The 19,656-nt window shown below is 38.3% G+C and overlaps 1 protein-coding gene across 3 annotated transcripts; it reads left to right on the top strand.

Moving 5' to 3' along the window:
* The first annotated feature begins 336 nt into the window (after nucleotides 1-336).
* On the top strand, nucleotides 337-18,345 carry C1D (C1D nuclear receptor corepressor). 3 transcript variants are annotated; one of them, XM_040993304.1, is made up of 5 exons: nucleotides 337-368; nucleotides 12,480-12,626; nucleotides 13,360-13,426; nucleotides 13,738-13,793; nucleotides 16,274-18,345. In XM_040993304.1, the coding sequence occupies exons 2-5, from the start codon at nucleotides 12,489-12,491 to the stop codon at nucleotides 16,424-16,426; spliced, it is 414 nt and encodes a 137-aa protein (XP_040849238.1). In that variant the 5' UTR covers nucleotides 337-368; nucleotides 12,480-12,488; the 3' UTR covers nucleotides 16,427-18,345. The 3 variants fall into 3 exon arrangements, with proteins under 3 accessions (XP_040849238.1, XP_040849237.1, XP_040849239.1); XM_040993303.1 differs by having other exon boundaries at nucleotides 351-465; XM_040993305.1 differs by having other exon boundaries at nucleotides 363-415.
* Nucleotides 18,346-19,656: the final 1,311 nt, after the last annotated feature.

The raw sequence follows: 19,656 nt of genomic DNA on the forward strand, positions 1-19,656 counted from the left end.
CGACTCCAAGTTTGAGGTAGAAAATAAGAATGTAGTTTAAGAACCTGGTCCCTGGAAGGAAGGAACTTCCTCAAAGGTAATAATCTGGGGGAAAAAAAGTCGTTAGTGATCAGCTTTTTTCTTCTGACTACATACATTCAATTTATCTTTCGGGACTCGTGTTTGACCGAATACGAATCCAAATAAAAGTGTCCAGAGTCCTAGCCTTCAACGCCAACAGCCTGAAGCTTTGAGAGGGGGCGTGAGGAGGGCGGGGCGAGCGCGTGAGGTCATTAGCCAGCGACGCTCGTTGCTTAGGCAGGACTGGCGCGTATTGACGCCGTCTCCGCGCGACCGCTTTCCGGGAGACGGGTGTCGCAGGCCACAGGGTACCGTTGGCGGCTCGGTTTTGAGTTTTTCTCGAGTTCCATCAAAGGTCAGCCTGTCGCGTGTTGGGCTTCCCTCTTGGACGTGCGGCGGGGCAGGGTAGTGTTGTGTGGCCGTCTGGGAGTGCGGTCCTCCTTGTGATGTTGGGGGCTTGGGTTGCGGGGGGACCCTCGTGTCTGCTGGTCGTGTCTTGGTCCTGTCTTGCTTGTTAACTCCGCTTGTTAATCATGGTCCGAAAAGACATCGAGAACATATGATTTAACGATAGAGTTTCAACTGCCTTCAAACAGCGTTTAGGGGAAGAGGTAGGCGATAGGTAGCTTAATTGTATGACCCCTTTGATCGTTCTCGTCCGTCGCTGCATTATGAATGCATTATTGAAATCTGCAGTGGATAAGCCGTTAAAGTCCCTGTGAGTCGAACCTGTGTTGGAAAGTAACCTGAATGCCTTCATATTTAATTTTGGCTTGATAAAGCTGTTATCTGTCCCGAGGTGTTTACAATCTGTTCGTTAAGCTATTTAGACTGGTACTAGAGTAAAAACTTCACCATATATATTTTTTTGCTTGGAAATAGATAATGCGTGCTGAAGGAGGAGTGGTGGTGATGGACGGGATTGGTAGAATCCATTGTCTTAAAAATATGAACTAGTGTATTTTTACTATTTATTTGAAAGACACGGAGACAGAGAGGTCTGCTGGCCACTGGTTGGTTCACTCCCAAAATGCTACAACAGCCAGCGCTGGGCCAGACACTCCATTTGGGTTTTCCCGTGTAGATGTTAGGGACCACAGTTTTTGAGCCATAATCTACTGTTTCATGAATATGCATTAGCAGCAAGCTGAATTAGCGAGGAAGTTCCTGGGTCTCTGATATGGATGAGATGTTGGTATCCCAAGTGGAGATTTAGGCTGCTGAGCCCAACCTCCCAGGACTCGATGCTTTGTTGGAAGATAAAATTATGCCGAAGCGTGACTGTGGTTTCTTCCCCTGCACCCCCCAAATAAAACGGAATTCTCTCCAAGAACAAGTGTTGTAGCCACCCTCAATTATGTGTGTTGTGTGTATTGCTATTTAGAGGTGATGTGGCTTTTCCTTTGCTGGTGTTTAACTTTTCGGGTGGCTCTTCATACATGTTGTCTCAGCCACTGATTCCAAACAGTTGACCCTTCAAGTATTCCCCCAAAAGAAACTGTTTAGATTTTGAATTTTGATCTTTCCTCAGGCCAGCACAAAATCCTGTATCAATGTCTTTTGTCAGTGCCAAACTGCAAGCTGATGGAAGTTTTCTGAGCACATTTAACATTAGCAAGGCCAAACTGTATGCAGTAGGCTAAGTATATAAATTAAGTTTGAGTTTATGATACTAACTTATGCTGGATTTATTCTGATGGGATTCCATTGTTAAATAAAGGAGTCTCTTGAACTGGATAATACATTTGAATAACCAAGCCTGGCCCTGTATTTTTCTGTTTGTTTATTTTAGATTTATTTATTTTTATTGGAAAGTCATATAGACAGAAAGGGAGATCTTCATCTGCTGGTTCGCACACCAAGTGCCAGGCCACAAGCAGGGAACTGGACTGCAAGCCAGGCTGCCAGGACACGAGCTGGTGCCCATGCTGGATCCCAGCACATACAAGGTGAGGACTTTAGCCTCTACGCACGGTGCTGGGACCCTGGCACTGTTTTAACAAGTTCTTCCTATATTATTCATTTAATTGACCCAACAGCCCTGTGTAGTGTTTTCATAGTTTAGAGATAGTTATAATAAACAAATTTCAAGAATTTGATAGGTAATTTTGCTGTTTCATAGCTATAACTTTGAAAATGTTTTAAATAAAGCGTTGAAGTAAATTGACTGTAATTACTGATCTCTATCTTGAGCCACTTCCTTGTAATATATATTTTTTTATTACTAGTCTACAGGATAGACCCTTTTTTAAGTTTAGTATTTTTTTTAAAGTGTCACACACACATGTGAAAAAGAGAAAAAGTTCTTCCATCCTTTTACTGGTTTACTGCTAATAGCCGCAGTGGCTGGGACTGGGCCAGCAGGAGCCAGGAGCCTCTTCTGAGTCTTCCAGGTGAGTTTCAGGGCCCAAGTTTGGACCGTTGTTGCTGCTGCTGTCTTGTGCCGTTAGCAGGGAGTCGGGTAGGAAGTGGAGCATCTGGGACTTGAACTCAGCCCAAATGGGGTGCTAGCATTGCAGTTTTAAGCTTTCCTGTTGTGCTACATTGCTGGCTCCAAAGGTTGGTATCTTTAGTAGGAAAGGAACAAGCTTACATTTTCTTAGAGAATTTACAGGTAACACTTAACATTTTTCCTATAGCAACAATATTTGTTGAGAACTATATGTTTATTTCGCTCTTTTTAGAGATGGTGCAGGGTATAAGAGTCATTACAACAGACTTTGGTGCAGTATCTACAAATGGCTCTGTAGTTTCATGAGAACATTTCTGTGTCGAGTTTGGTCTCTGGCTCTATTTGGAATAAATTGGGAAACAGCCCAGGGATGTACATTATTGTATGTTTTTTTCCTGTTGGTCAGTGTGTTGACTCCCTAAAATCCCTCAATAAACTGGTATGAAGAGTCTCCAAAATATTCTGCTTACTTTGATTGGTTTTAGCGGTTAACAGATTTTAGCCATGTGGAGATAGTGTGATATACCGCAAGTCCTCCCTTGACAAAATAGTCCTGTGAGTAAATAACCAGTGGGAAGTTTTGAGCAAAGCAGTGACACAATCTAAACTAAGTTAAAAAAAATTAAAGAAATTCTTTTGAGGGCCCGGCACAGTAGCTAGCGACTAGAGTCTTCACTTTCCACATGCCAGGATCCCATATGGGCACTAGTTCTAATTCCAGCAGCCCTGCTTCCTATCTAGCTCCCTGCTTGTGGCCTGGGAAAGCAGTCAAGGATGGCCCAAAGCCTTGGGACTCTGCACCCACGTGGGAGACCCGAAAAAAGCTCCTGGCTTCTGACTTCGGATTGGCTCAGGTCCGGCCAGTTGTGGCCTCTTGGGGAGTAAATTATCAGAAGATCTTCCTCTCTATCTCTCCTCCTCTCTGTGTATCTGAATTTCCAATAAAAATAAATAAATCTTTTTTTAAAAAAATCCTCATTTTGCATGTGCTGGGATCCCATATGAATGCTGGTTCTAATCTCGGAAGCTCTGCTTCCCATCCAGCTCCCTGCTTGTGGCCTGGGAAAACAATTGGGGATGGCCCAAAGCCTTGGGACCCTACACTGCGTGGGAGACCCAGAGAAAGCTCCTGGCTCCTGGCTTTGGATTGGTTCAGCTCCAGCTGTTGTGGCCACTTGGGGAGTGAATCATCGGATGAAAGATCTTTCTCTCTGTATGTAGTAGCCAGTTCCTTTTTTGGTAGACATTTAACTCTAGATGAGTTGAATATTGCTAAGAAATTATGGAATTTCAGTTAAGTGGAATAATGACAGGAAGAAAAAGTGAATACAGTGTTTGGGGGAGAGGGGAGGGAGAAGTTGGGGATTGAGGCTGGAAGAGTGAGAGGATTGGACTTTGAAGGACCTTGTATGTTATTGAAATGAGGATTTTACCCTGAGGATGGGGACCTACGGATGGATTTGTGAGGATGCTCCTTCTTCATGAAATCTGGATTCCATTCACTGGACTTTTAGTCGTTTATTTTTAAAATTTTTGATGGTGTTTACATAGTTGACCAGCATAAGACAGTTGTTTCCAAATATTCCCCCCTTTTCTTCCTGTATCTGGGGGAAGGGGAGAATTGGGGGAGAAGCTGCACACAGCCTCCTCACCACCCCAGTACCTGAGTAAGGGGAATGGCCACTGATGCTATCCCAGGGTCTTCAATGTGGGCCCTGCTCTGAGGGTTCCACATGAGTGGTTTCAGTAGTTCTGAAATGCTTTTGGTCTCACCAATTCAAGGATGAGGAAATCCTTCCAAGGTGTATCTGCTCCATGGTTGGAGTTCTGAGTCCAGCAGTTCAGTTGGGAAGAGCCCCACAGAAACCTCATCTGAGACGATCTAGGTCCAGACTCTTGTATGAGATCGCCAGTAGAGAGCGGGTCTGGCTCAGTCCATCACCCATGTCAGCCTACATACACACTATTTGTTGTAATTGCTGGGTCAGTACTATTTGCAAACCTATCTCTTATATAAACCAATGGATGTGGTGGCCCAGCCCAACCCTGCCCACCACACACTTGGTCCTCACATCAATCTAATCAGTGTGACTCCAGTAATCCGCACCAGGCCCAGTCCCAGCCCTAGTTCCTATCCTTGCCAGTATATGCAGCAGACTGGTCCTGTCTGTCCCACATCCCATTCAGCTCTCGTATATATTAGTGGGGGGTTGAAACAGCTCAACCCCGCAGACCCCACTATCCAGCCCATACTCATTCCGGCAGCCTGTCTAGCCAGGCTTGCCCCCAGCCCTGGTTCTCATGCTCACTAGTGGGTTGCAACCCATCAGAGAGGTGTCCACAATTTCCCTAACAGGCCCACTCCCAGTCCTGGATCTTGCACTTGTCCGGTGTACTTTAAGGTAATATACATGCATATTAGAAGCATATATTCACATTCAGTATATCTCTTTTTTTCTTTGAAACAAATAGTTGTATTTATGCTTTATTTTTAGCTTTTGTTCACTTAATATATTTTGTGATTCTTGCTATGCTCTTATTTATTTGCTGCTTTTCCACTACTGAAGAGCATGCTTTATATATAATTTTTGATCTATGTATAAACACTATATATATAACATATAAAACACAATATATATATATAAACTCATACATGTATGAATATATATAAAGTGTTGATTTAACCAGTTTTTATTAATAAGCATGAGTGTTGTTATCTGTTTTAAGTTTTTCTTTTTTCCTCCCTTCTCTGCCTCCCTCTCTCTCTCTTTCGCCTTCATCCTTTCTTTCTTCTTCCTTCTTTCTTTCCTTGCTTGTGTGGAAGGCAGATTTACAAGAGAGAAAGAGATTTTCCATCTGCTGGTTTACATCCCAAATGGCCATAATGGCTGAAGCTGGGCTTCTTCCAGGTCTCCCTGGAAGTGTGGGTATAGGGGCCCAAGGACTTGAACCATCCTCTGCTCGAACAGGGAACTAGGACAGAAATCAATACTCATGGTGGCTAAAGCCCTCACCTTGAACGCGCCAGGATCCTATATGGGGGCCGGTTCTAATCCCGGTGGTCCCACGTTCCATCCAGCTCCTTGCTTGTGGCCTGGAAAGCAGGGGAGTCGGCCTAAAGCCTTGGGAGACCCGTATCTCTGTGTGGGAGACCCTGAAAAGGCTCCTGGCTCCTAGCTTCGGATCGGCCGTTGCAGTCGCTTGGGGGATGGGTCATCAAATGGAGGATCTTCTTCTCTGTCTCTCTTCCTCTCTTTATATCTGACTTTGCAATAAAAATAAATAAATCTTTAAAAAAAATCAACACTCATATAGGGTGCCAGTGCCACAGTAGGTTTAGCCTACTATATCATGTCTCCTGCCTCCAAAGTTTCATTGTTTTAAAATATGTTCTTGAACATTGTCTTATGTAAAACTATGCGTTTTGAGGAGTAAAATTGCCGGGTTAGAGTATGTGTTTGTCTGTGTGTGTATCTAATTTTGAAGAATAATGCCAGATTGTCTCTTCAGGAAGTTGTTCCATTAACTTATACTCCAACTTACCGTGATAAGCTGTTTGTGCTCACCTTTGCCTATATCAAGTGATATCCATCATCATAATTTTTGCCTTTTGGCATATGAAAAATGATATCCCGTTTTGGTGATCTATGTTTTCTTAATTATGAGTGAGATGGGTAGCTTTCTTCATGCATGTTGGCCAAATGGATTCCCTGAACTGTTCTTTGTCAATTTTTCTTTTGGATTGTATATATTGTTGCTGTTGTTTTAACTGTTAATTTTATTTGTGGAGAGTTTCAATCTGTCTCTGTGTTGCAGGTAAGTTTCCCTAGCTTTTTCATTTGGTTTTAAAATTGGTCTGTTTATTTATTTTTATAGTCATACATTTCTAAGGGTCAGACAAAGGAATGGAAATTAGATTTTTTTAAAGAAGGAAATTTGTGATATTCTTGAAATACACTCTATAATGTTAGCATTTGTTGGTATTGTTAGCAATAAAACTTCATTTGAGGATATAGACTGTGATTTATGTTTTATTCAACAATTATTACAAATATGGTGTCACTCAGTAACGTTTGTCCTTCCCCAGTTATAATTGAATTTGAAATGAAATGCAATAAGGCTGCTTGAATATTCTAGACTGTCCTCTTTATCCTCCAACTTGTGACTTATGTTCTAAAAGCTAATTTGTAAGTTAACTAATTTCACTATAGAAATAATATAGATAGGCTCTTTGCTTTCAAAGTTTCATGTGTAAATGATAGAATAAAAAATAAATTCAAGATGTTTTGTAGTTTTGCCTCTGCATATTTCAGTATGCATCCTGACATGGTTGGGAGTTGTTTGTGATGATAATTCCATTTTCACCGATGGCAGCATTATCTTTTATTTACTTATTTTTTAAAGATTTATTTTATTTTTATTACAAAGTGAGATATACCGAAAGGAGGAGAGATAGAGAGGAAGATTTTCTGTCCGATGATTCACTCCCCAACTGAGCGCAATGGTCGATACTATGCCGATCCGAAGCCAGGATCCAGGAACTTCTTCCGGGTATCCCACACGGGTGCAGGATCCCAAAGCTTTGGGCCATCCTCAACTGCTTTCCCAGACCACAAGCAGGGAGCTGAATGTTAAGTGGAGCTCCCGGGATTAGAATCGGCATCTATATGGGATCCCTGAGCATTCAAGGTGAAGACTTCAGCCGCTAGGCCATGCTGGAGGGCCCTTCACCTAGATCTTTTGAGTTTGCTTCTCCCTGAACCCTGGCATAAGAAACCACTTCCTGACTTCTGTTTGCCAACAAAATGGAGTGGAGAGTGGTGATGAAGGTCAAATGACCTGTTTAGCATGACAGTGCAATTTTTTTTTTTGTTCACAGTGGGACATTGAGAGAGAAAGTAGGTGCTGACCTCTTGATAAGCTGAAACAACAGTCATAAAAGCTGGGACTGTCCCAAGCTAATTGAGACACTCTGTGTGTCAGCTGCTGGGGATACAGTATGAATAAAACACAGCCCTCTGAAAGTGCGTGTAGTCAAAGGGGTGGTCACATAACTAGACAGACATCAGTGTTCATATAATAATGGCAGCTTGTACTGTATTTATTCACATAGAATGGGAGGAAGGCATGCAATAAAAATCTTCATTGGCTGAAGTGGTGCTTGATTTTACCTCCAGAGATAAACAGGTTGGAAATGTGGAGTTGGAAGAGCATTGCAGACATAGGGAACCAGAGGGATGGTTATAGGTGGCAGTTTTTAAGATTGGAAGAGGAGCAGATGATAGACAAGTAAGGACCGCACATTTATGCCAAGGAGAGTGAGGAACTATTGCAGAATTTAATCAGGAGAGTGTCATGACCAAACAATTTTTGTAGAAAAATTGTATTTTATAATAGTTCAAGCTGGAGAAGAAGAAAAATTCATTAAGGGGGCTGCTCAGGGGCTGTTGAAAATATAGTCAGTGAACAAAGTATGAAAATGTGTGATATAAGGAGATTAGGGAAGCCAGGTTGGTAGGACTGATTGGATTTGGGGCCTAAGGAAGGAGTTAAGGGTGACTTAGGTTTCTGATTGATCCAGCTGGCTCTGAAGAAGAGGATCAAGGCCAAGAGATAGTTGATGACTTTAGTTCTATTTGTGATGCCTTGTATCCTTGTTTTTCTCCTGTCACTTATTGACTGCCATAGCCAGTGAGAAGAGGGATGAAGAAGTAGCAGTAATATCCTGCTGGGATAATGGGGTCGGTGTTCCTACCCATCATCTTACCAGGACTTACAGGGCAGGCAGGAGAGCAGGTTTCTCATTGCTCTTCTGTGGCTGCCTTTAGAAGGGGTAGGTGGCAGGGTGAGGAGAATTTATAGTTCCTGGAATGGACAGGAGGAATAGGGATTAGAGTTCTTTCCTTGTTTCTCTTCTTTATCTGTGAATTTAACTTGCCTCTATTTTCTAGTTAGAAAGGCCAGTGGTTCAGCTCAGATTTAATGAGGGCAATTATTCTGACTTACTGCCTTGCTCTCAGAGTTTTCCCTAACTCATTTTAGCAATAAATAACTGCTTGTTTATTGGGGCTTAGGGACTGGGAATAATTGCAGGAAAAATCCCTTTCTTGTTCTAGAGAGCAGAGATATCTTCTCATAGGGAAATTAAGTGAAAAAAGAAAATCCATACTTAAAAACCTTTTTGTAGTTTAAAAAAAATTGGAATGTTTGTTAAAACCAAAATACTTTATGAAAAATGCTTTTATTTAAATTTAATGATTTAGTTAAAATTTTTATTTTACTTTAAATATTTTTTGCATAGTTGAGAGGAATGCATGCCATTTGGGCCTCTGATTAGGGTGAGGAGTGTCAAAGTGTGGAGGAAAGTGGGTGGAGCAGATGTTTCAGTTCTTTTTTATTTTTTGCTTTTTTTCTCCTGTGTGTACATGGTTGGGGAGGAGAAGTGGGTGCTCCTTGCTGTCAAATTACCTAAGCACCCAGGGATGGGAAACAGTTGTTTGGTGACATTTTAGAGATACTGATGTGGGGAAGAGTATTCCAAGGGTGTTACTTGAGTGGTTTCGATAATTCTGAGATGTTGGCTTTGTTGCACCAGAGATAAATTTTTTTTTTTCTGTTGGCTGACCAGGTCCACCTCAGTGTATCCACAGACCAAGACACTTGCTGCAAAGGGTCCAACCTGATCTGCTTTTCATCCTCTGATGAGGCACTTTGTTTCTGCTGGCATAGATGAGCTGCCTGGTCAGTTCTGCCCCAGCTCCATCTCACATGAACTGACTGGTGGCCCAGCCCAGCCCAGCCCAGGTCTGGTTTTCATTAAATCTGCAGGTGCTGTGGCCTAGTTGGGACAACCCCCAGTCACCCCCAGCAGGCCTGCCCAGCCCTGGATTTGTTGTATGCTGGCATGTGCTGCAGTCTCGCCTGGTCTATCCTGCAGTGTAACACTTGCCGAGGTAGCCTACAGCTGGGAAATGATAGTTTAGTCTTAAATGCAGATTTAATATCTGCTTTTTGAAATGAAATTTGAACACTAAAAATGAAGAATTAAAGACAGTGACTCTACTTTGATCCCATTCCATAATCCCCACCTGTTCTTGGAGAAACTGTGTGTTTTTTGTTTCCTTCCAGATCTTTGCTCACATGTATACATGGGCACATTTTTGTTTCTCAGCAAGTGCTATATGTTAGAACTTATCATACAATATTTCATTATTTTTTACTTCTCATTTGTCTGTCTTTACAGATTACATACTTATTTTAAGTAGACATGTAGTATTCACAAGGATGAATGCTGTAATCCATTTAACTTTCTTTTACAAGCATTTTTGTTTTTCTGGTATTGATATAGCATATTTGAATTCAACAATTATTGATTGCTAGGCTGTGATTGTGAATGAAACACAAAAATTTCTCCTCTTGTGTAATTATTTTCCTTTGAGGGTACACAAACAGTAAATGAGTTTTAAAAAATATTCAGGGTTGTAAGACGGGTAAGGACATAGGCAGCAAGGGAGTATGAGGTAGTCAGGAACGGTTCACGAGTGCGTGACATTCCAGCAGAGACCTGGTGAAGGTGAGATAATAAGCTCTGAAGCTTTTGGTAGGGAGGAGATGGGAAGGAGAGCATTCCAGGTAGGGAAGTAGTACTGTTTCCCTGAGGTAGGCAGATGTCGGATTGATGGAGCTATGTGACCAGAATGCAGGGAGGGATGGGAGGCCCTCAGGGACACTATGTGTGTGTGTTTTAAGACACCTGTAAGGATTTTGTCTGTTTTATTTAAGTGGGAAACCTTTGGAAGTTTTTAATTAGGGTTGATAATCTACTGTCAATCCAGAAGCAAGAAGGATTTTTTTTTTAAACAGGGAGGATCTTTAGGAGGCTGTTGCAGCAGCAGTTCAAGCAAGACCTGGTGGCAGTTTGGATTGTATTGGTGTCAGAAGTGGTAGGATGTGGTTCGCTTCTGGGTATGTTTTGAAGGTGAAGTGTGAGAGAATAGTCAAGGATCATTCTGAAGTTTTGGGTCTGAATAATTGAGAAAATGTAGGTACCGTGAAAAGAGATGAGGATGGCTGTAGTAGACAAGGTTAACAATTTGGTTTTGGGCAGGTGACATTTGAGAATTTATTAGACATCCAACTCAAAGGAAGAAACAGTTGAAATGTAAATTTGGAGTTCAGTGGAGAGGTCAGGGCTGCAGAAATAAACCTGGGAGTCATGCATCTATTAGTGCATTTTAAAGTCCTGAGATCACATTGTGAGTAAATTAGATAGAAAACAAGAGTTCAGGGACAAGTGGTGGGCACTTGACGGTGAAAGGGCTGAGGATGTGAGAAGGATGCATCACAGGGACCTAGAAGGGAAACCAGGAAAAGTGTGCTGTCTTAAAAACTGAGGAAAAGGAGTCAGTAATATCAGAAGAGTTCAGCAGCATGCCAGGGTGAGTGACTTTGAATACCAGCAAGATGGGGTGAAAAGTAGGGCACCCAGTAGATGTGAGAAACTGTGCAAGGAGGGAATGAGAGACTAAAAGGGAGAGAGAAAATAGTGCCAGATGTTTCAGTGGAGTATACTCATGAGGAAGAAATGTTGCTATATTGTGACTAAATATTCAAATAATACTTTTAAAATTTGACAGACCTAACATTAGAGATGGAAGCGACTTTACAAATCATTAGACGAACTGCTTTATTTTTAACAGATGAGGCATTGCGGCCCAGGGAGCTTTGGTGATCTAAGGGGTCAGTCAGTGATCAAGCAAGGCAGAAAGCCCAAGTGCCTGATTCTGGTGTCTGTGGTATCTGCTGTCACATACCTTCTTGGTGTTCCTTTTAACTCTATAAAGAAGGAGATATTTCTGTATTAAAATATATATGTATATCTTCGAATAGTTCTGAAATTGCTTTCAGATGTTTTATTTAATGTATTGTGTGGGTTTTGCTTTTTCTCATGTAAATATTATTGTGATGCATATGTGACTTTTAAAAGAATGGACTATCAGGATTTGCCCCAGCCTAAGTGAAAACTATGTAGTTTATTTTCCCCAAGTTTCCTCTTTTCTGCTTGCAGACTTTATGTGATTTATGGACTCTTTGAATTTCTTATTAATATTTTAAAGATGCTTAGGGAATATAAATATATATGAGGATACAAAAATGATTTTAGTGATAAACAGTCAAGATATTTTAGGTCTAAAATTTCAAGGGTTTTTTTTTTAGCTTAAATTAACAGCTAAATGTAGAAGGGCTAAACTGTATCAATTTTAAAAAGAAATGCTTTGCTTAAATCTTTACAAAGCATTATTGTTTCTGTATCAGATTTCCATTGCTTAGTTTGGTCTTTAACCTCAACTGGAAGTTTTTAAAATGTGGGATTTTTATCATTGATATCTCATATTTGGTAATCATGTCTGTAGTGCTTTAAGAATGTTGAAGAGTTTGGTATGTATAGTATTAGTAGAGGTAGGTGTGTTCTTCCTGTTCCCCCAAGTAGATGAGAAGTTGGGGGCCTGGTGTAGCAGTCTAGTGACTAAAGTCCTTGCCTTGAATGCACCAGGATTGCATATGGGCGCTGGTTCTAATCCTGGTGGCCCCACTTCCCATCCAGCTCCTTGCTTGTGGCTCGGGAAAGCAGTGGAGGACGGTCAAAAGCCGTGGGACCCTGCACATGTGTGGGAGACACAGAAGAAGCTCCTGGCTCCTGGCTTCGGATTGGCTTGGCTCCAGCTGTTGTGGCCGCTTGTGGAGTTGAATCAGTGGATGGATGATCTTCTGTCTGTCTCTGTTCCTCTCTATATCTGACTTTCCAATAAAAAGAAATAAATTTTTAAAAAGATGAGAAGTTGGATATTCTAAGGAGATTTTAATTAAACAGTTATCTTCAGGTTCTAATTCTTTTAGAGCTTTTGAAATATATGATTTGACCTTTCGATTATTAGTAAGGTTCTAAGCATTTAATTTATTTTTGCAGTTGGTCATAATGGCAGGTGAAGAAATTAATGAAGATTATCCCATGGAAATTCATGAATATTTGTCAACATTTGAAAACTCCATTGGTGCTGTGGATGAGATGTTGAAAACCATGATGTCTGTTTCTAGAAATGAATTGTTACAGAAGGTATTTAAAATATGTAATTCTTATACATGAGTTTCATTTTTTTAAAAAGTGTTTTACGAGTTATATGGAATAGGATGTAGATCAATGTTATCTGCTTCTTTTTCACTTTTACTTTTTATAAATATGTATTTTATGGGGAAAAAGTACAAAGCTCCAGTCTGAAGATCTAGCTTCTAATTATGTTTTTATTTTGACTGAGTTTTTGGAAAAATGGAGCCCATAGAGCATTCTTTTTGACAGACTCTATCTTTGACCTTTTAAGTATTACAATGATGTTATCAGGGTTTCTGGAAACCCTATAGGATCAAAACAGTAAATTGACTTTGACAGTCTAAAACAAATCTCATTATGTTTCTTCTGTCTTTGGTATTGCTGGAGCATTTTAGCCTGCTTTTTATACATAAATGCATCATGTACAATGTTTGTATTGATAAATTACTTTTGACATGTAAAGCCTAGATTGTAACTCCTGAAATTAAAATAATTCAAAAGAATTTTTCTTGGATTATGTACATTCCTTGTCTAACTAAGGATGATACCCTGAAGTGAAAATTTGCAGTCAAAAATCACCAGCTAATAAAATTTATTTTTTCTGCAAATTATTTCCATATCATTTGATTATTGGATTATAGAAAGTGAAAAACATTTCTTTGATGCATTATGTTTGGTGAAAGTTTAAATTTTATTTGATGGTCTTCAAAGTATGTGTATATTTTCTCTTTTTTTTTAATAGTTGGACCCACTTGAACAAGCAAAAGTGGATTTAGTTTCTGCATACACGTTAAATTCAATGTTTTGGGGTATGTATATTGCTTTGGAGTTAATTAGAATGGAAATTATTTATTGTGCCAAAGATGATTTAATTTTAGGGCTAACAATATACATACGATTGATTATATGTTCTAGTAATTTTAGTAGTCAGATATTTATTTCTCTTAAATCAGAATTCTAGATGCCCATGAGCTACAAATAAATTTAATGTTAGAGGCTGAATAATTTAAGATTTAATTATTCATTTGAATGATTTTCATTTTTAGAACTTGGGCTTTTTTTAATTGGAATGCTTTTATTGAAATTTATGCCATTTATTCCATGATATCTTCTTTTGTAGTTTATTTGGCTACTCAAGGAGTTAATCCTAAGGAACATCCCGTAAAACAGGAATTGGTGAGTTTTCTATTAATTTATCTTTATTCTGCACATCTTTTCTATTGTATTCCTTCAAGTCTGTGTGGTACTACCTTTATTACACTCATTAAGCAGAATCAAATTAGAGTTGGCTTTATCATATCAGACCAGAGCTTGTCTTCTTGGTTTTTCTTTCTTTTGTCAGAGAGTTGGTTTCCATTTATTATACAAATCTCTGGATGGGAAAATGTTAAGATGCTAATAATTATTTATAACTTCCATATTATTTTTTCTATAAATCCTTGAAATCCTGTTCATCTCTAGAACTACTACATTTTTTTAAAACTCTAACACAATTCTTAAAACTATATTTTAGTTGATTTACTAGCAAAGACGGGAAAGTTTCTCCCCCACCTTTTCAAATCCTCCATTAATTCATTTTCTCAGCAGTAAAGAATCCAGTTCAGCAACAAAGCTAAAAGCTTTTTTGGCACCAGTTGTATGTGTACTGTCCAGTAATTCTGCATTAGTGACATATTTACAACCTGTAATAAATCTTCTAGGTTTGTCTTTGTATCCCATTTGGATGTATAAGTATAGTATATAAGGTCTGATATGTTAGAATTTTTGCTGACTTCCAAAATTAAATCTTTCACATTTAAGGAAAAAATTAGAAATCAAGGTCATTGTTATTTTCTTGACTTGGTTTTATGAATATAAGAATATTAACATTTTTTCTTTGTGAAATACAGTGTAAGTATGTATATGAACATACTTGACATGGAATTTTTCTTCACAAGTCTTATGGTAGTTGATGTGTTATTTACAGCTTAGTAGAGTGCTTGGTTATTTATTTAAAAAAAAAGTAAACCAACTCTGTTATCTTTGTTTTTTAAAACATGTGGGACGTTTTCTTCCTATAAAGTTCTTGAGGGAAAAATAAATTTACTTCTAAATATTGTAATTGTGAAAAATATATAAAGTAGAAATATGAAACATTTTTAATACTTACTTGGTTTGACAGCAATACTGACTTAAGAAATATGGGTTATGTCATTTGTTTCCAGTTTTCTAATGTGAATTTTACGTTTATAAAATTCCTCTTTTTTTCTTTAACACAACATTAGAGTATCCAGAACTGTCTTTGTAAGAGGATAAGAACATTTGTCTTTCTCAGAACCCACTTTCTGTTGGAGCACATTAATATTCACTCGTAAGACTAGCAAATAAAAAGCATCCATAAACTGATTCTCCTTTTCTGACCTTGTGACAGACGTTACTAATTGATTACAGAATTAGTGTGTGATAGGAAACCTATTTGATAAATGGGGAAAGGCATTGAACATAGTCAATTTATTCACTCAATAAATATTTGAATGCCCACTGGGAGCCAGGCATTATTTCACGTGAGCTGATTCTTCAGTGAAGCTGAAGAATATGGAAGACGCTAGGACACCAGGCTATGTGTAATGGTGGAAGACAAACCATACACATCATCAAATTAAGAAATAATATATAGGAATATATAATATATTAGAAATTAGGTGTTACAGGAAAAAAATAGAGTAACATTGAGGGGACTGGAGTGCCTGGGCAGGATTGTGAAGTCTGGACCTCATGGAGAAGACAGGCTAGGCAGGAGAGAGAGCTTGACTGTGTAGGTGCCCCAGGAAAGGTCATTGTGGTGGAGGAGTGGGCAAAGGCCCTGAGAGACTGGGATGTGTGCTACTGCCACCCACTATCATACAGTCTTTTGTTCTCTGAGGAGTACAGGGAAATGATTTTGAGTTCTGTGTATGTTTTTGCATCTATTTTGGTCATTCTAATGAAACATGCGTTTTAGCAGTGATCATTTCAGGCTTTTGTTTTGTGGCTCTTATCACCTTTATTTCTCTAAATGAAATACAAGACAGCCATTTATGCTGATAAATAGTCACAGAAGATTCAGAGTGATATGGCAATGTATTATGTTTCTCACCTTGTAAGGTTTGATTAAAACTGTACATATTTATTACAAAGTTTCATGCATTTATCAAAATTATGAAATTGAATAAAGAATCTTATGTTTTCATTCTGCTTACTTTAATTGTAGACGGTATATAAAAATAAATGCCACTTAAGTTATTTCCTATTTGGAAAAATTTCAAGAGAATTTAGTATGGATGTTGCAAGTGTTTGGGAGTTCAGGTTTTTAGATTATAAACTTCAGATAAAGACAGTATGTAGGTTGATGCTAATTATGTGTAATTATATATAAACAAGTCAGTGTTTATCTCTCTAGTTATATCTTAGAGTGGTTCTTTTTCTTTGAAATACCTCTGTTTCCTTCTGCCCCACGATTGTGAGTTCTATGAGGGAGGACATGGGCCGATTTATCCTGTTCACTTGCATTTACTAGCACTATGTAGTTAACAGGCAATAAATACATATTTATGGAATTTAACTGAGGTATAGCATAATAAAACCTAGTAGTGATGAACAGCCCAATAAACTCGTTGCCTTTTTTTTTTATCTTTAAGGAAAGAATCAGAGTATACATGAATAGAGTCAAGGAAATAGCAGACAAGAAAAAGGCTGGAAAACTGGACAGGGGTGCAGCGTCAAGATTTGTAAAAAACGCTCTCTGGGAACCGAAACCCAAGCATGCATCAAAAGGAAAAAAGAAAAATTAGCTTTTCAGTGTTGATGCACACATATTCAAAAAGTATATCATTTTTATTATCATCAAAAGTACCTAATTATGTGGCAATGAAAGGCTTAAATGTATTTCTTATTGAATTTATATGTAAATATGTGCTTTGGATTTGTAATGCAAAAATAGTTTTTCCCCAAGAAAGATTATTTTTATTGATGTTCTTATAGAGCAGTCTGAAGTTTTAATGTTATGATCTATTTTATATTTATAGTTTACCATCTCTTCTGATGACACTTATTTCCTTATATAGGTCAGTCTTGCAAGTATCATTTTATAAGCAGCTGACTTTAAGTTAAATGTTCTATACTATTTTAAATGAATAATGACCTTATCTCTGGGCTGGATTTATAAGTACATCTATTTTCACTATGTGATACCAAGAAAGAATGAAATGACTTAATGTCCTTTTTTCCCCCCATGTAGTTAATTCATCATGTTTTCATGAGTTGAGGAATTAATTGCCTTTTTGAAATTCGGAGTGTGAAATTAAAACTTTAAGGTTGTACTTTAATTTTTGGCACATTGCCTCAATGTCCCATTTAATATAAAATATATTCTCATAAACTTTAGGTGGGAAATAAGATTGTTATGTTGATGACTGAATTTTGGCCAAACTGCTGTCCCCTCTTAAAAAGGACTATAAATGTTCTGTCGTTGACTTTCTTTTTTGTTTTTGTTATTCTTAAAATTGCTTTTAGAAGGTGTTAGGTGGCATCAAAAGAGAAGTCCATGAGTTGTTGAAGTTAAGTGCTATAGTTTTCTTAGTGTCACATTTTCTTGATTTTTGAGGCTGTATCAGTTATGTACAAGTGTTATGGAGCAACATTGTATGCTGTGTAATGCTGTTTAAGCAGAAGGTAATTCCAAAGAAGATTACAGTGTGCTTATATTCTGAGTTATTTTCCTGAAATATTTGTGGGAATTTTACATGTTACGTTTTTTTTATGCCTAAGTCTGTGAATTGCAATTGTATGTTCTTAAGTGCTTTCAGTCTTTGAATCACATCATTATGTATTGGAATGCAACTACAGTAAAGTAATGTAATTTTTGAAAAAGGAGTTAAGGTTGTCTGTGATTAATTCTTCATAAGTAACCTTGAATAAATGGATTTCTTGATTTATTGTAACATATATTGGAAATGGTCTTAAAATGTAATGAATTTGTAAAGCATGTTGAATTCTTTCTATGACACACAAAGAGGAAGTCACTGACAGATGCACAAAATCTTTTCTCCTCTGATGCCAGACAGTTTTTTAATTGGATGAATATTTTTAGGTATTTTATATCATTTTTAAACTTCTTATATTTCTAACTTTTTAAAAATTTTCTAGCTTTTTTGAGAAAAGTGTTAGATTAAGGGTGATATCAATATTTTTGTGTTATAAAAACTTTGTATATTTTTTAGTTTCATAAAGAAAAAGATTAAGTATATCATACAGTTAGAGAAAAATCATTAGCCCAGTGACTGGTTTGTGAAAGTTCCACTCTATATATTACATTGGAGTTTTGTTTGTGAGATTTATTTATCTTTTTGTAAGATAGTGTTATAGAAGGCGAGAAAGACACAGAACGAAATCTTCCATCTGCTGATTTATTCCTCAAATGGCTGCAATGGTCGGAGCTGTGCTGGTCTGAAGCTTGGAGCCAGAAGCTTCTTCAGGCTCTCTCCTGTGGATTCAGGGATCCAAGGACTTGGGCATCTTCTGCTGCTTTCCCAGGTCATTAGCAGAGAGCTGGATCAGATGTTTAGTAGCTGGGACTTGAACTGAAGCTCTTATAGGATGTTGGTGCGACTTGCTATACCACAGCACTGCCTCTCTTCCCTCCATTGGTTATACTCAAGAGACTAATTTCTCATTGTTTATTAGTAAAATAAAAAAGTTTGTGTGCATTCTATTTTATTATGGATGATTTTATTTATTTAAGGATTTATTTATTTGAAAAGCAGAGTTACACAGATCTTTTGTGTGTTTATTCCCTACTAAAATGGCTGCAACAGCCAGGGCTGGGCCACAGCAAAGCCAGGAAACTGGAACTTCATCTGATTCTCCCATGTGGGTGGCAGAGACCTGAGCACTTGGGTCATCTGCTTTTCCTGCCACAATAACAGGGAGCGGGATGGGAATTGGAGCAGCTATAACTCAACGTGACACCTGTATAGGATGCCAGCATTATAGGTTGTCACTTAACCTATTGTGGCACAATACTAGCTGTGTGTAATTTAAAGTACTTGATGTAGCCTGCACGAAGTACTTGAATGATGGAAGTGTATTGGGTTACTTATTTGTTAATTATTCATGCTACAGTTTTTTTTTTTTTTAAGATTTACTTATTTGCAAGGCAGAGTGACAAAAAGTAGAGATAGAGAAGAATATCTTGAATCTGCAGGATCACTCCCCAAATTGCCACAGTGGCTAGGACAGGCCATGCCAAAACCAGGACCCAGAAACTCCAGGAAACCACTCTGGGTTCCAGGACTCCAAGTATGTGAACCATCTGCTGCCTTCCCAGGTGCTTTAGCTGGGACCTGGGTCAGAAATGGAGCAATGAAGACTTGAACTTCAGACAGTGGCTTAACCTGATGTACCACCATGGCAGTCCCTTCAAAAATACATCCAATGACATTTACACAGGGTACTTCAAAAAGTTCATGGGAAATGTGTATTTATGAAAAAACTGCATTGATTTGAAATTTTTTCACTAAAATAAATATTTAATTTCATTTGTTCATGAGCTTTCTGAAGTTCTCATAGCCAGGTACTATGCTAGGTATTGAATTCCACAGGAGATAGTCTTTATTCTGTTTTAAAAGTAGAATGACATAGCCTTTGTTGCATGAGTTCTAAAGAGTTACTGGGAAATCTCTTCAGATATTGTATCCATTAACGTTGAAAGCATAACAGGTGATGGGCTTGCCTGTTCTCACTGTGGAACAGTTACTGTTCAAGGTTTATTTCAGGTACAGTCTGCTTACAGTCAGGGTGTTCATTACATCCTTCTACCAACTGCTTTGTGAATTAACAGGTTGACGAGATTGCAGCTATAGGATTTTTAAGATCAGAATTGTAGATGGTCCATCTAATCCTAAATAATGAGATCTTGTCTTTTAGCGTTAAAGTGCAGTTTTATTTTTGTTCATAATGGCAGGATGGGAATTCATTTTAGTAAAACAGATGTTCAGAGAAAAATTGAAGCTTGAATTACAGT

The sequence above is a fragment of the Ochotona curzoniae genome, unplaced genomic scaffold (genome assembly GCF_017591425.1).
Source record: "Ochotona curzoniae isolate NIBS_2020 unplaced genomic scaffold, NIBS_Ocur_1.0 contig_883, whole genome shotgun sequence".
NCBI classification, from domain to species: Eukaryota; Metazoa; Chordata; class Mammalia; order Lagomorpha; family Ochotonidae; genus Ochotona; species Ochotona curzoniae.